We start from the raw sequence: 15,790 nt of genomic DNA, 5'->3' as shown, positions 1-15,790 counted from the left end.
GTGGCTAATAATGATTTTCTGTTTAAATAAAAAAGAAGTGTGTTATCAGTCCCGATTAGCACGAACAGATTTTCAAAAAGCAAAACAAAATAGCTGATATTGTTGTTTAGTATTCAAAAGGTTTTGGGGTCCAATGCTGGCAAATTTGCAGAATAACATTGATTTGTTTAAAAAGTGAGTTACTATTCCCGATTATTTTTGATACACAAATAGAAAATGGGGTGATTTTGGAGTTTTGCAACCAAGGGGCTAATGTTGGCGTTTTTTTAACGCAGTCCCGATTAACCGTAATGCATAAAGCTGTTTCAACGAATATCGAACCTGGAACCTTTTGATTACAATGCAAAGACTTTACCACTAATGTATGCTATGTTTTAAAACCAAAAATAAATAATAGTATCGAATTTTTTAAAAAATGCGTTACCAGTCTCGATTAGCCATTATGCACAAACAGATGTGTTTTGAAACCAAAGGGGGGAGGTCGAGGGTTCGATTACAACTGGGTATGTGTGTTGAGGAAACTAAAGGTAAACAGGCATGGAAAGTTTTTATTCGCCATCTCAAAATAAGTTTTTGGGCTTGGTACAGGGAGCTTTTTGTAGAAAGCCCCACAACGACATCAACGTGGCTACCATCTGTGGGGGCCTCTTTTTTTTTTAAGTTGGAGAGGGGCACAAAGCCGTTTGTACCATACAACGTTGCACCGAAGAACCAACTTGTCAACTAGTCACTCACTCCATCATTAAAGTGCACAACATAATATCAGATTTGCACTGATAATAAGCAAAAAATTATAGCGGCTGCATAATTATATTTCAATGACAGCAAATGGTTTCAAATGAATGGTTTTCACTTTTATTTTTACTAAGTAACAGATTTTGTAATGAAAAGCTTTAACATTTGCATATAATATGAGATTTGTTTTGGTATCCAGTTTGTATGTTGACCAAATCACAGATATACTATTACTAAGGATAGCATTAACTTAATCTAATAAAAATATATTCCACTGCATTACAAAATTAACTCATTCTGTTTTCTGTTGTTTGAATCCATATGGTAAAGTCTCGAAACTTGATGCACATCTTTTTCTCTTGGTATATACCACCTGAAAAACCCTTATTTCCGGCTTACTAACAACGGAATGTGTTTTTGTGCGTACGATTTTGTTCGAGTTGAGTAAAGTTAAAGAGGAGGTGTTGTTGAGAATAGCATTGGTGAGTGATTCGAAATTGATTGTGCTGCTGTTTTTATGGTTTAGACATATGCCTTTCACCTTGCAAACAGTAGTAACATTAGTATTGTCTGGATTTACTACCTCAAATGCATAACTTTTCGGCCCACTGGATGAAAATGCTCTGATATAAGCATTTTTCCCATAGAGTTCTAGTTCATTTGTCAACTCCCCTAGGTAGTCTCCAACAGGCAGATCAACATCACCTGGCCTTTGAATATAAATAACACTATCGGTATCATAGTACAATACATTTTCACCTAATGTATCCAAATATTCATAAGGCTCTAATCGTGCATGTGTTGTAGTGTATGCTGCAATAACTACATTTACAGTCGATAATGGAAGTGCAGATTCTTCGAGATATTGCCAGTGAACAATCAACATATCTTCATTTATAGGTATAACTTGATGTACTTCAACATTGGGACTTTCTAGTTTATCGAAAAAATCCTTAGGATTGTTGATAATACTAACTTGACCAGGGTTTTCTCTCTGTCCAAATTTACCCCAAAATGAATTCAGCATAAGTTTTGCTAAGCTTCGTAATCCAGGATTAGCACATATTCTGTTTTCATCCAACAACACACCCTCCTTTTCAAAATAGTCAGCTATGTATTTTTTTTTTGGATTCTTCATCAATACACCACAATGGCCAGCCGCTTGCTTCAACTTTTGCTTTGAGAAATGTATTGATGTACTCTGCAAAAACACCACCTGATTTTTTTGCAGGATCATATTGTTCAACATTATATTCCCATACCTCATGTAATTCTAAAATTTTGTATTTCTTTTGAACTGCCTTCTGAACTTCATCCACAACCCAGGTTCCAGTTATAGCTCTTTCCCCAGCAGTATGGTTACATTCCGCCTGGTTTATTTCATCGGCACAAGTTCTACATAGAGGGAAAGTTAATTTTGAATTGGTTCGATATGGTAACACAGGATGGTACAGATCTCTCGGTGGAAGTATTGTTGCTTTGACAAGTCCTTCAAAAGAATAAATATCGGGGCATTCTTCCCCCACATAAATTTTCACCGGATGGCCAACTGGAAACTTTTTAACTTTGCAACAATAAGGGTACAGGCTACATACATCCTTATATTGAATTGTTTCATTTTCTTTCACAGTGTAATGTAGTTTGGTAGCATTAGTTCTACCACCATAAAACGCCTCCCGGGGAATTATGGGGGCTTTAATTGATAACGGATGTTTTTCAACATAATGTTTCATGGTTTTGTTATTTCTCAACTGCTGGTGAAATTCGCACCCCCACATCTCATGGACAATGTAGTTAAGTGCTTTTAATCTGGTAATTTTATTTTCTGTTCTTTCGTACCGAAAAGACAAAGTATCATATGGGTCATCATGAAGAGGTTCTGTACGTGAAGTAGGGAAACATTTGACACAACCATGTGTTCTGCATCCTTGATATTCAAATACATGCTCTTGCCCCTTTTGATCTTTAAAATATCCATCTACTTTCAAATTTCCTCCAACTTTTACTTCTGGTCCTCTGGCTGCATGTTGGATTTCGATTTTATGTTTTTTTTCCTCCCATACCAACCATTGAATAGCCTCTATAGACTGAATATCACACCATCTGTATCCGTTTTTAGGAATAATTCCTATATGTTCTGCTTTCAAAAATCTTTTACGGAATACTTTATTACAAGCTGAAGCGATGGTGATGGCTTCCAATAATGGGTTCACTGTTGTTTCTTTTTCAAAAGTGGTCATGAATTTCAAACAGGCAGCACGTAGTACATTAACATCTTCTACACAGTATTTTCTCAACTCCTTCTGCATATCGAAAACTACCCCTGTTTTCTGTTGTTCACTATGCCATTCCAAAAAACTGGTTCTCTGATTCTCCATCATAGAATCAACAGCGTAAAATTCAGTACCAGGGATACATCCGACATATTCTTTATTTTTCAAAGTATTAAAAAAATGAGGAAAATACCCTTTGGACATTGGGAGATCAAATGCTTTCGGTAATTTGTTGAGCGCCATTGGAATAAAGTTGAGAGAATCTATGAAATGGATATTGTGCATCTTCAAAGATAATATTTTGGCTCCATTCATGATCACAGACGGTGTCCATTTCATTTTTTCGATCATAGTTTGCAGTACAAAGTGCGAATCATACCCTCTACTATTGTGTGCAATACACACAATATTGTTAATTTTGGTGCGGTGAGCTGAAACAAATTGCAGAAAATTGTAAACAGGTTCTGTACTATCAAAAATGTGCTGTCTTTTTCCGCATACACTGCACCATTGAGACATATCTTTGTTCTCAATGCAATTATAGCATACATTTTGGCACACCAAAAGATTTGGAATATGCAGAAATTTGTTTTCAGTGCCTTCTAGTTTTGTGTCCTGCCTCGATTCAATATCGTAGAAAACAAGCATTGCTTTTTTTGATATAAGAGAAGATATTTGTTTGCCATAAATTTTTTGGATGTGACATAGATGTTCAGATGGTACCATATTTTTACAGCTGACACAGAATTTCTCTCCACATATATGAGGATTTCTGTTTGTACGGATAGCATACGCTTTCAGGCATTTTTCACAACATTTTACTGTCTGACAAAGAGAGTTTTTTCTATTGTAACATGTTTTATGATTATTGTAACATTTTTGACCATAGAAAAATCTGTTACAATCAGTGCACTTTATTTTGGTTTCTGAAACAGTACATTTGGGCTTTTGTTGGCATTGTGAACAAACAGCTGTACAGGATCCTAGATGTCTAGAAACATGATCATATTTTTTGTGGCAAGTTTCACAATAGAAATTAGCGGAGAATGCAGCTGTAAGAGATGTTATAACATTAAAATGGTTGTTTATGTACACCAAATTTAAAGTTTCGCGCCTAGGTAATAAAGGACCTTCATATATCACATCACTCCCGGAACCATTATATACGGTAATCTTGAAATCAGATAAATAGTCCTGAAATTTTTGAATTTCGGTAGTTCCTCCACCCACCATTCAAATTTTCCCCAGCTTCTCTGCACAGTTTATCCACTTCTTCTTCCATAACACATTTATGTTGTCTAACATACTGATAACGTTTTTTAGGTTCATTTTTGTAAACATTAATACCTCTTGCCACAACCAACGCATAAGCCAAACACCTGCTATCGGAATTTTTAATAGTTATAATTCCTTTTTTTAGTTTACAGAATTGTTCCCCATTCATTGCATTTTGGCGAACACGTCCTCCCCCTCGTGGCATTTGGACATGATGGAGATATACATAGAAATTGTTGTCAGAAAGAAATGTTGTATTGCTCTGCAATACTTTTTCCAATGCTGCCCACAATATCTCCATATTTACCGCCTGTGCTTCCCGAAAAGATAACCAAAAAGGGCGATCAGGGTGATCTTCATTTCTGATAGTAATACCAACTTGGTGTACATAAACAACCATTTTAATGTTATAACATCTCTTACAGCTGCATTCTCCGCTAATTTCTATTGTGAAACTTGCCATAAAAAATATGATCATGTTTCTAGACATCTAGGATCCTGTACAGCTGTTTGTTCACAATGCCAACAAAAGCCCAAATGTACTGTTTCAGAAACCAAAATAAAGTGCACTGATTGTAACAGATTTTTCTATGGTCAAAAATGTTACAATAATCATAAAACATGTTACAATAGAAAAAACTCTCTTTGTCAGACAGTAAAATGTTGTGAAAAATGCCTGAAAGCGTATGCTATCCGTACAAACAGAAATCCTCATATATGTGGAGAGAAATTCTGTGTCAGCTGTAAAAATATGGTACCATCTGAACATCTATGTCACATCCAAAAAATTTATGGCAAACAAATATCTTCTCTTATATCAAAAAAAGCAATGCTTGTTTTCTACGATATTGAATCGAGGCAGGACACAAAACTAGAAGGCACTGAAAACAAATTTCTGCATATTCCAAATCTTTTGGTGTGCCAAAATGTATGCTATAATTGCATTGAGAACAAAGATATGTCTCAATGGTGCAGTGTATGCGGAAAAAGACAGCACATTTTTGATAGTACAGAACCTGTTTACAATTTTCTGCAATTTGTTTCAGCTCACCGCACCAAAATTAACAATATTGTGTGTATTGCACACAATAGTAGAGGGTATGATTCGCACTTTGTACTGCAAACTATGATCGAAAAAATGAAATGGACACCGTCTGTGATCATGAATGGAGCCAAAATATTATCTTTGAAGATGCACAATATCCATTTCATAGATTCTCTCAACTTTATTCCAATGGCGCTCAACAAATTACCGAAAGCATTTGATCTCCCAATGTCCAAAGGGTATTTTCCTCATTTTTTTAATACTTTGAAAAATAAAGAATATGTCGGATGTATCCCTGGTACTGAATTTTACGCTGTTGATTCTATGATGGAGAATCAGAGAACCAGTTTTTTGGAATGGCATAGTGAACAACAGAAAGCAGGGGTAGTTTTCGATATGCAGAAGGAGTTGAGAAAATACTGTGTAGAAGATGTTAATGTACTACGTGCTGCCTGTTTGAAATTCATGACCACTTTTGAAAAAGAAACAACAGTGAACCCATTATTGGAAGCCATCACCATCGCTTCAGCTTGTAATAAAGTATTCCGTAAAAGATTTTTGAAAGCAGAACATATAGGAATTATTCCTAAAAACGGATACAGATGGTGTGATATTCAGTCTATAGAGGCTATTCAATGGTTGGTATGGGAGGAAAAAAAACATAAAATCGAAATCCAACATGCAGCCAGAGGACCAGAAGTAAAAGTTGGAGGAAATTTGAAAGTAGATGGATATTTTAAAGATCAAAAGGGGCAAGAGCATGTATTTGAATATCAAGGATGCAGAACACATGGTTGTGTCAAATGTTTCCCTACTTCACGTACAGAACCTCTTCATGATGACCCATATGATACTTTGTCTTTTCGGTACGAAAGAACAGAAAATAAAATTACCAGATTAAAAGCACTTAACTACATTGTCCATGAGATGTGGGGGTGCGAATTTCACCAGCAGTTGAGAAATAACAAAACCATGAAACATTATGTTGAAAAACATCCGTTATCAATTAAAGCCCCCATAATTCCCCGGGAGGCGTTTTATGGTGGTAGAACTAATGCTACCAAACTACATTACACTGTGAAAGAAAATGAAACAATTCAATATAAGGATGTATGTAGCCTGTACCCTTATTGTTGCAAAGTTAAAAAGTTTCCAGTTGGCCATCCGGTGAAAATTTATGTGGGGGAAGAATGCCCCGATATTTATTCTTTTGAAGGACTTGTCAAAGCAACAATACTTCCACCGAGAGATCTGTACCATCCTGTGTTACCATATCGAACCAATTCAAAATTAACTTTCCCTCTATGTAGAACTTGTGCCGATGAAATAAACCAGGCGGAATGTAACCATACTGCTGGGGAAAGAGCTATAACTGGAACCTGGGTTGTGGATGAAGTTCAGAAGGCAGTTCAAAAGAAATACAAAATTTTAGAATTACATGAGGTATGGGAATATAATGTTGAACAATATGATCCTGCAAAAAAATCAGGTGGTGTTTTTGCAGAGTACATCAATACATTTCTCAAAGCAAAAGTTGAAGCAAGCGGCTGGCCATTGTGGTGTATTGATGAAGAATCCAAAAAAAAATACATAGCTGACTATTTTGAAAAGGAGGGTGTGTTGTTGGATGAAAACAGAATATGTGCTAATCCTGGATTACGAAGCTTAGCAAAACTTATGCTGAATTCATTTTGGGGTAAATTTGGACAGAGAGAAAACCCTGGTCAAGTTAGTATTATCAACAATCCTAAGGATTTTTTCGATAAACTAGAAAGTCCCAATGTTGAAGTACATCAAGTTATACCTATAAATGAAGATATGTTGATTGTTCACTGGCAATATCTCGAAGAATCTGCACTTCCATTATCGACTGTAAATGTAGTTATTGCAGCATACACTACAACACATGCACGATTAGAGCCTTATGAATATTTGGATACATTAGGTGAAAATGTATTGTACTATGATACCGATAGTGTTATTTATATTCAAAGGCCAGGTGATGTTGATCTGCCTGTTGGAGACTACCTAGGGGAGTTGACAAATGAACTAGAACTCTATGGGAAAAATGCTTATATCAGAGCATTTTCATCCAGTGGGCCGAAAAGTTATGCATTTGAGGTAGTAAATCCAGACAATACTAATGTTACTACTGTTTGCAAGGTGAAAGGCATATGTCTAAACCATAAAAACAGCAGCACAATCAATTTCGAATCACTCACCAATGCTATTCTCAACAACACCTCCTCTTTAACTTTACTCAACTCGAACAAAATCGTACGCACAAAAACACATTCCGTTGTTAGTAAGCCGGAAATAAGGGTTTTTCAGGTGGTATATACCAAGAGAAAATGATGTGCATCAAGTTTCGAGACTTTACCATATGGATTCAAACAACAGAAAACAGAATGAGTTAATTTTGTAATGCAGTGGAATATATTTTTATTAGATTAAGTTCATGCTATCCTTAGTAATAGTATATCTGTGATTTGGTCAACATACAAACTGGATACCAAAACAAATCTCATATTATATGCAAATGTTAAAGCTTTTCATTACAAAATCTGTTACTTAGTAAAAATAAAAGTGAAAACCATTCATTTGAAACCATTTGCTGTCATTGAAATATAATTATGCAGCCGCTATAATTTTTTGCTTATTATCAGTGCAAATCTGATATTATGTTGTGCACTTCAATGATGGAGTGAGTGACTAGTTGACAAGTTGGTTCTTCGGTGCAACGTTGTATGGTACAAACGGCTTTGTGCCCCTCTCCAACTTAAAAAAAAAAGAGGCCCCCACAGATGGTAGCCACGTTGATGTCGTTGTGGGGCTTTCTACAAAAAGCTCCCTGTACCAAGCCCAAAAACTTATTTTGAGATGGCGAATAAAAACTTTCCATGCCTGTTTACCTTTAGTTTCCTCAACACACATACCCAGTTGTAATCGAACCCTCGACCTCCCCCCTTTGGTTTCAAAACACATCTGTTTGTGCATAATGGCTAATCGAGACTGGTAACGCATTTTTTAAAAAATTCGATACTATTATTTATTTTTGGTTTTAAAACATAGCATACATTAGTGGTAAAGTCTTTGCATTGTAATCAAAAGGTTCCAGGTTCGATATTCGTTGAAACAGCTTTATGCATTACGGTTAATCGGGACTGCGTTAAAAAAACGCCAACATTAGCCCCTTGGTTGCAAAACTCCAAAATCACCCCATTTTCTATTTGTGTATCAAAAATAATCGGGAATAGTAACTCACTTTTTAAACAAATCAATGTTATTCTGCAAATTTGCCAGCATTGGACCCCAAAACCTTTTGAATACTAAACAACAATATCAGCTATTTTGTTTTGCTTTTTGAATCTCTGTTCGTGCTAATCGGGACTGATAACACACTTCTTTTTTATTTAAACAGAAAATCATTATTAGCCACTTTGACAACAATTTCTATGTATATCTCCAACATGTCCAAATGCCACAAAGGGGGAGAACGTGTTCGCCAAAACGCAATAAATGGGGACTAATTCTGTAAACTAAAAAAAAAAAAAATTAAAACTAGGAACTCGAACCTGGAACCTTTCGAATACTAAACACCAGTCACAGTCATTTTGTTTTGATTTTTAATATCTGTTCCTGCATAAATACTAATGGGGACTCAACACACTTGTTTTTTATTTTTAAACAACATCATTATCTGCCAATTTGACATTGTGAATCGAACCCGGGGACCTTTTCATTACAGCATAAACATCCTATTTCCAATTAGTTCATTTTCTCTTTGTGCACAAAAAGCTAATCGGAACTTTTAAACAAATACAATTGAATATCCAATTTTCACCAACATTGGGAATCGAACCCTCAACCACTTGGTTAAAACATCTCGCGGAATAAAAAAACACCCCCCGCGCCGCGCCGCGCCACCCCGCGCCGCCCCGCGCCCCCGGTCGCCGCCGCCGCTAAACACAAAACGCGGCCGCCATTTTGATTTTATTCAAATACTATTTATGCACAGATGGACTAATCGGGACCTATAATGGCGGGACAAAACAATTGGCCTAATTTAACTACCTAGAGAATCGAACCCGCGACCTCTTCATTGCCAGGTGACAACATTAACCACTAACCCAACTCGATTTTCGAACTCAACCATTTTGTTGCCTTTATTTACACACAGGCTAATCGAGACCATTCAATATTGACATCGTCGCCTTGTAATCAACGGGTCCCAGGTTCGATACTCGGTGGAGGCACATAGTGGTCCGAATCACCACTTTTCAACTGTAGCTCCAATCCTGATTAGTTTTGCCGTGCATAAAACAGACTTAAAAAAACTAACTCAATCTATCAACCAATCAATATTGACTCTACCAGGAATCGAACCCTCGACGCCTCTTGTTTTACAGAGCAATAACCTTAGCCGCTAAACTTTCGGGGGTAAAGCACCTTCGGCGCCATCTTTAAATCATTTCTTCATGTCTTTGAATCATACGCAATGGTTGCGCGCGCATTTCCTCCACACACACACAAACATACGCACGTGTTAGTTTAGCATACATCAAGAAACAACGTGACAAACCCATTGACCCCCCTCCCCCCACCGCTTCCGATGTCTTCAAGGTGATCAGACACGTTCTGCTGACTCAACAATAAAATCACTCGTGGCCCGCTACAACCGGATGTAACGTAACACCAGGCGCATCAAATTTTTGCTGACGCGTAGGAACAAAATGCTGTCATTCTACTGGGGCAAGTGCCCCTCCCTGCCCCCGCCAAGTTACGCTTACGGTTACAATCAGTTTTACCTATATTACTTTCCTACAGATGGAAATGTACAAGTATAACACAAATAAATTCTATCGTTCTCAGCGGGAGAAAAATTGGTTAATATGTAGAAATACATAATTAGTTACTGAATATTTTTAATGCAGGAAGCTTCACATAATCTGTGTCTATGTCGTATACTATAATTAATTTCTCCCCACTCTTCTCTGTGTATTTAATAAGGTCCCATGGTGTGGTATCAGAAGTTTGAATACGCCATTGGTCATTGGCTCCAGAAAGCCACAGAGCACGTGATTGGCTGCGTCCTGTGTAGCCCCGGCTGCTTCTCGCTGTTCCGAGGAAGCGCTCTGATGGACGACAACGTGATGAGGAGGTACACAACGAAGTCTGAGGAAGCAAGGCACTACGTTCAGTACGATCAAGGTGAGGTTTCTTTCTTACTAGAGTTGATGAGCTCTATCTTGGTTAGTCTGTGCAGCAAGAGAGAGAGAAAAGGAGAGTGAGAGACAAAGAGAGGCAATGATAGAAAGAGACAGAGTAACAGAGAGAGGAGAAAGAATTGACATAAATTGTAATGAGATAGTTATTCAAATACGTACAAAATGTGCTTTATTTTTGTTACCAAAACAATGGATTACCAAATTTTCTTTTAAGTGCTGAAACGTGAATTTCCCCTGTTGTTCCTAAAGACAGATTTACTGAAACTGTATTCAATATTGCATGAAGTAATGGAATTAAATATAAAATATACAAGGGTCGTTCAAGGTTGACCGGGATTTTCGTACGTAAAAAATCGATGAATCGCCGGATCATGATGAAACGTGCGGGTGACGTAATGTATTCCTTCGCGAGTAACTATCGCCCAGCATGACGTATTTCGCGCATGCGCAGGAGTTGCAGCGAACATGGCGGCAAGCAGTGTGTCTGTGGCTGTGGAGCAGCGGTGTGTAATCAAATTTCTCGTGAAGGAGAAAGTGAAACCAGCTGAGATTTTCAGACGATTGCAAGCACAGTATGGTGAACAAACGATGTCGCGGGCAAGAGTGTACGAATGGTGTGAGTAGTTTCGCGAAGGACGGGAGCTGGTGACAAATGAAACGCATGGACACATTCGCCCGACTGCAGTCACACCAGTGAATATCGCACGTGTTGAGCAAATGATTCTTGAGAACCGGCGAGTAACAGTGCGGGATATTGCTGCCGAGGTGAATATCAGTGTCGGGAGTGTTGAGACAATCATTCACGACCACTTACGCTTCCGCAAAATCTGTGCAAGGTGGGTTCCCCGCCAGCTGACATTCGATCAGAAGTGGACACGCAGGACGGTCTGTGAACAGTTTCTGAATCGGTTTCGAGCAGAAGGTGATGAATTGTTGCAATCCATCATCACGTGTGATGAAACATGGTTGCACAATTCAACCCCAGAGACCAAAAGACGCAGCATGGAGAGGCGGCATAAAGGTTCCCCGCCCCCCAAGAAAAGCAAAACGCAGCCGTCCGCTGGAAAGATCATGGCAAGTGGCTTCTGGGACATGAAGGGCGTTATCCATGTGGATTTTCTGGACAAAGGGAGCACGATTAATGCCCAGTATTACTCCACATTGTTGAGTGGTGCTGTACGAAAGTCCATTCGCAAGAAAAGACCTGGGATGTTGTCTGGAAATGTCATTCTTCTCCATGACAATGCCCGCCCTCACACGGCCAATGTGACAACAACAACTCTGGCCGACATGCGCTGGGAAGTTCTGCCCCACCCCCCCCCCTACAGTCCGGATTTAGCCCCCAGTGATTATCATTTGTTTACACCCCTTAAAGACCATCTGGGAGGGAAGAAATTCACGACAGACGAAGCACTGCGGAGCGATGTCCTCCAGTGGCTACGACAACAACCAAGTTCTTTCTACGCCAAAGGATTTCGAGAGCTGCCAGAACGATGGCAACGGTGCCTCGGCGCGCACGGAGAATACTTTTAAAAACTGACATAGTTTGGTGTTTCTTCTGCTACCTATTTCCTCTGCAGAAATAAAAGTCCCGGTCAACCTTGAACGACCCTTGTACAATGGACTTCACCGCGAAAGCTTGAGCATGCTTTCTATATTGTTGACGAAAATGTTAGAATAACAAATGCATTGTCTATTGTCAATATTTAAAATAAACAGAGCGTGCAAAATGAACAATATACAGATGAACGGAAAATCCCTATGATATTTAAAACAAGAATAGCATGAATATGAAATAAATGTCGGAAAATGCTTGAAAATATGCTAATTATGTATATAATTAATAACAAAAATTTGTGCTAAAATCTGACATGTAAAAATATGGAAAATTAGAATTGCATTTTTCGACTTTACGTACTACGATTCGCAACGATAATAAGATCATTCTACTATTTAAACAAACCCTTGTTCTCAAAAGTATTATTAATTTAACGACTTATTTCTGTAGCAGTTTAGTATTCAAAACAGACACTGACATTTGTTCTAGCTTGCTTTTGGACCTGGCGTCCATTTTCTATTATCCACGTGCATGCAGTGATTTTAGTGTTTTCAGACATTTATGAAACTCGCTATAAATTCTAAACGTAATGATTGAAAAAACATTTTCTGTCATAAATTATACGTGAACAAGTCGTCATCTTGATATTTAAGTTTAATTCATATGTGCTATGGTTAAGAAAACATATATTCTGAACAGTGGCGGCGATTAGGGGCCCGAGGGGGGCAGTTGCCCTTCCCCCACTTCTTGCCACTTTGCCCTCGCACTATGCTATTATGTCCCCCCCCCCCCCAGTTTTGGCTCCTTGCTACCCCAATTTTGGAACCCAATCGTCGCCACTGATTCTGAACATTTATTTGTTGCATAATTTGTACATAATTTCAGATGTTAATATTGAGAATTCAACTGCACTGCAGTCTGTCATTCTTTGCGTACTTTTCACTCATAATTTGGATACGAAAGCATGTGTAGGAGGAATGTTAAGGATCTCATCACGACAAGGTTCTGTAATACTACAGAACATACTCGTATGTTTCTTTAACACATTCCCTTTTCTCGCCTCGCCCACGCGCAACTATCTGTACAATTCTGAAAGATATTTTGTACTCATACCTCACATACCAAGCACGTACACTGAACGTAACGAAAACAGTAGAGGAGTACAACAAAAGTCCAATATGTAAGATAGAATCAAATATACTGGATATATTGTAGCCACTGTCGTACGCAAGGGGGAGCTGATGGGGCTACAGCCCCAATCGAAATTTTGAGAAAACATAAACAAAAAATGATAATGCAGCCCGTCCTTAAAATGACACCAGATCACCATTTTCGTCTTAGAACAACTTTTAAATAGCAAGTTAAAAATGATAGTTAGTAAATATTGGTGTCTGGCTCCTTCCTAGAACGCAGCTGTACAGTAGCTATTCACTTTTACAATTACAGCCCCTCCGAAAATAAATCCTGCGTAATCTAGTAGCAGTCAAATAATTCATGAACAGAGTGCATTTCCATTTTAGCTTATTCTATCACCATGCCCTATTTCTAGTAATCATAGTAACTTCGTCTATGCTGACAAAGACTCAAAGGTGTGAAAGGGGAGTATGCTAACTTTTACCTAAGAACTGTCAGCCTAATGACTTTTATTTCAAAATATTGTTGAATGTCAACTGAATTCTCAGAAAGGCTAACTGTGATTGACATTACAGTTTAAAGTGGTGTCCGAGTAACAGTGCAATATGATTTCACCGGGAATCAAACCTTGACATTTTGATTACAATGCCACAGCATTACCATAAGCCATCTGGGAAGCCCACATTGTGCTTTCTGATGATATTTTGGCAATATAATATTTTTAATACATCTTTGTATGGCCGAGTTGAGATAGATGAATAACCATGAATTAACTAAATGTAAATAAATTTTGCTTCACTTCTAAATTAATGTTAAGGTGTGCATATGTAATATATAATATTTCGTTATGTGGTAAATATAATAATATGGCGAGGGTGCAAAATGAGGGTGCAAAATGACAGACAAAGTAAGAAATAAAACTTGATTGGAAAGTATTGGTGAAAGAAGAACAATGATGGATGTGATGAAGAAAAGGAAAATGAATTCACAGGGGCACTGGCTAAGAAGAGACTGCCTGCTGAAAGACTTACGGAAGGAATAGTAAACTGGAACTGGATAAGGATTCAATGAAGAATAAAATATCAAATTATGGATGATATTAAATTAACTGGATCGCATAAGTTGCAATTTCAAAAAACCTGGAGGTTGCAGTGGAGAACCTGCTTAGTAAGGCAGAGAACGATGAATAAATGAATAATTATATAAATGCTGGGACGTTACGTGATATATAACTTAAGCTATGATTGCAATCAATTGATGTTGAAGAAGTTACAAGGATATTAAGAAATTTGTGTCCAATTTTAGATAAGGTATGGAGTCATATTTAATGCCCAGCATTTGACCTGCTTTAGTTATCGAAAAGTAACTCTTTACATCCAGAAACAGATATCTAATGCATGACCTTGGATGTGCTGCATCTTCGTGTTTTTAGTTTTGAAGTTACCGATGGGAACTTGTATTATATTTTATATATAAAACTGTAACCTTCAATTCAAGATAGCAGGGTATGAAATCAACTATATATCACTCAGGCAGAAAGTTTCAGGAAAGGATGAAAAAATATTGTTGGTTATCTCAGCAAAGATGGGAGGGTTAACCATTCAGCTACGTGGGAGCTTGTGTTATTGGTAATTGTTTTGGTTATAATCAAGTATCTTATCATTCTTCATCTGTGGCGTCTTCCAAAACCATTTCTGCTTCCCAAGGGAGGCCCATTCGTAAATGAAATACCCATCTTCGGTGGCGTAGTGATAAGCCTGTCGCATTGTAATCAAGAGATCCAGGGTCCGATCACCAGTGGAGGCATATTGCACAGTAGTTAGGATCCCACTTTTTTTAGCCGGCGGAGTGGCTAGCACATTGCGCTACGACGCCAAAGGTCCCTGGTTCGAATCCCGGTATGGGCAGGATGTTTGTGAGCGTCCATTCATCAATTTCATCATGTCTTTACTCATCCCCATCTTCGCAAATTATTCAAGAGTGGCACAAAAGGCGAAGTAAAATGAAGAAAAAGAAAGGAAGAAAGAGAGTGGGCACAAACACACGCTGCGATCGTGTTTTCCCCTCCATGTACTCACTTCCCCCTTCGCGCATTTATTGGTCGAACCCTCTCGAGTAACTACTTGCGCAAAAATTGTTTTCGTTAACATGCCACAGAGATTCGATGGACAAAGTGTAGATTAAACCCTTGGACTGAAAACTTCCTCCAAAGGTGATGTCCCAACTCCGGAGGTCTGAATTCAGGAACTGTGACGAAAGGTCACAATTCAGGAACCGATATTTTCACGTGGAATGTTCCCAACTCAGGAATCGGTATTTTCACGTGGAATGTTCCCAGCTCCGAAACCGGTTATTTCACGTGGAATGTTCCAACTCAGGAACCGGTATTTTCACATGGAATGTTCCCAACTCAGGAACCGGTATTTTCACGTGGAATGTTTCCAACTCAGGAACCGATATTTTCACGTGGAATGTTCCCAACTCAGAAACCGGTATTTTCACGTGGAATGTTACCAACTCAGGATCCGATATAGTAGTATAG

The 15,790-nt window shown here is 38.2% G+C and overlaps 1 protein-coding gene across 1 annotated transcript in view; it reads left to right on the top strand.

Moving 5' to 3' along the window:
- The window catches only part of LOC146003227 (chitin synthase chs-2-like), a 133,723-nt gene that overhangs the window by 68,397 nt on the left and 49,536 nt on the right, over positions 1 to 15,790 (top strand). The window contains exon 12 of the mRNA XM_083141395.1: positions 10,339 to 10,539. Within this exon, the coding sequence (XP_082997521.1) occupies positions 10,339 to 10,539 (201 nt within the window). The remainder of the gene's footprint in view (positions 1 to 10,338; positions 10,540 to 15,790) is intronic.

This window comes from Lepisma saccharinum, chromosome 20, assembly GCF_977018435.1.
Source record: "Lepisma saccharinum chromosome 20, izLepSacc3.1, whole genome shotgun sequence".
Taxonomy (NCBI): domain Eukaryota; kingdom Metazoa; phylum Arthropoda; class Insecta; order Zygentoma; family Lepismatidae; genus Lepisma; species Lepisma saccharinum.
The sequence above is the reverse complement of the archived record's forward strand: the minus strand, read 5'-3'. Positions and strand labels throughout refer to the sequence as shown.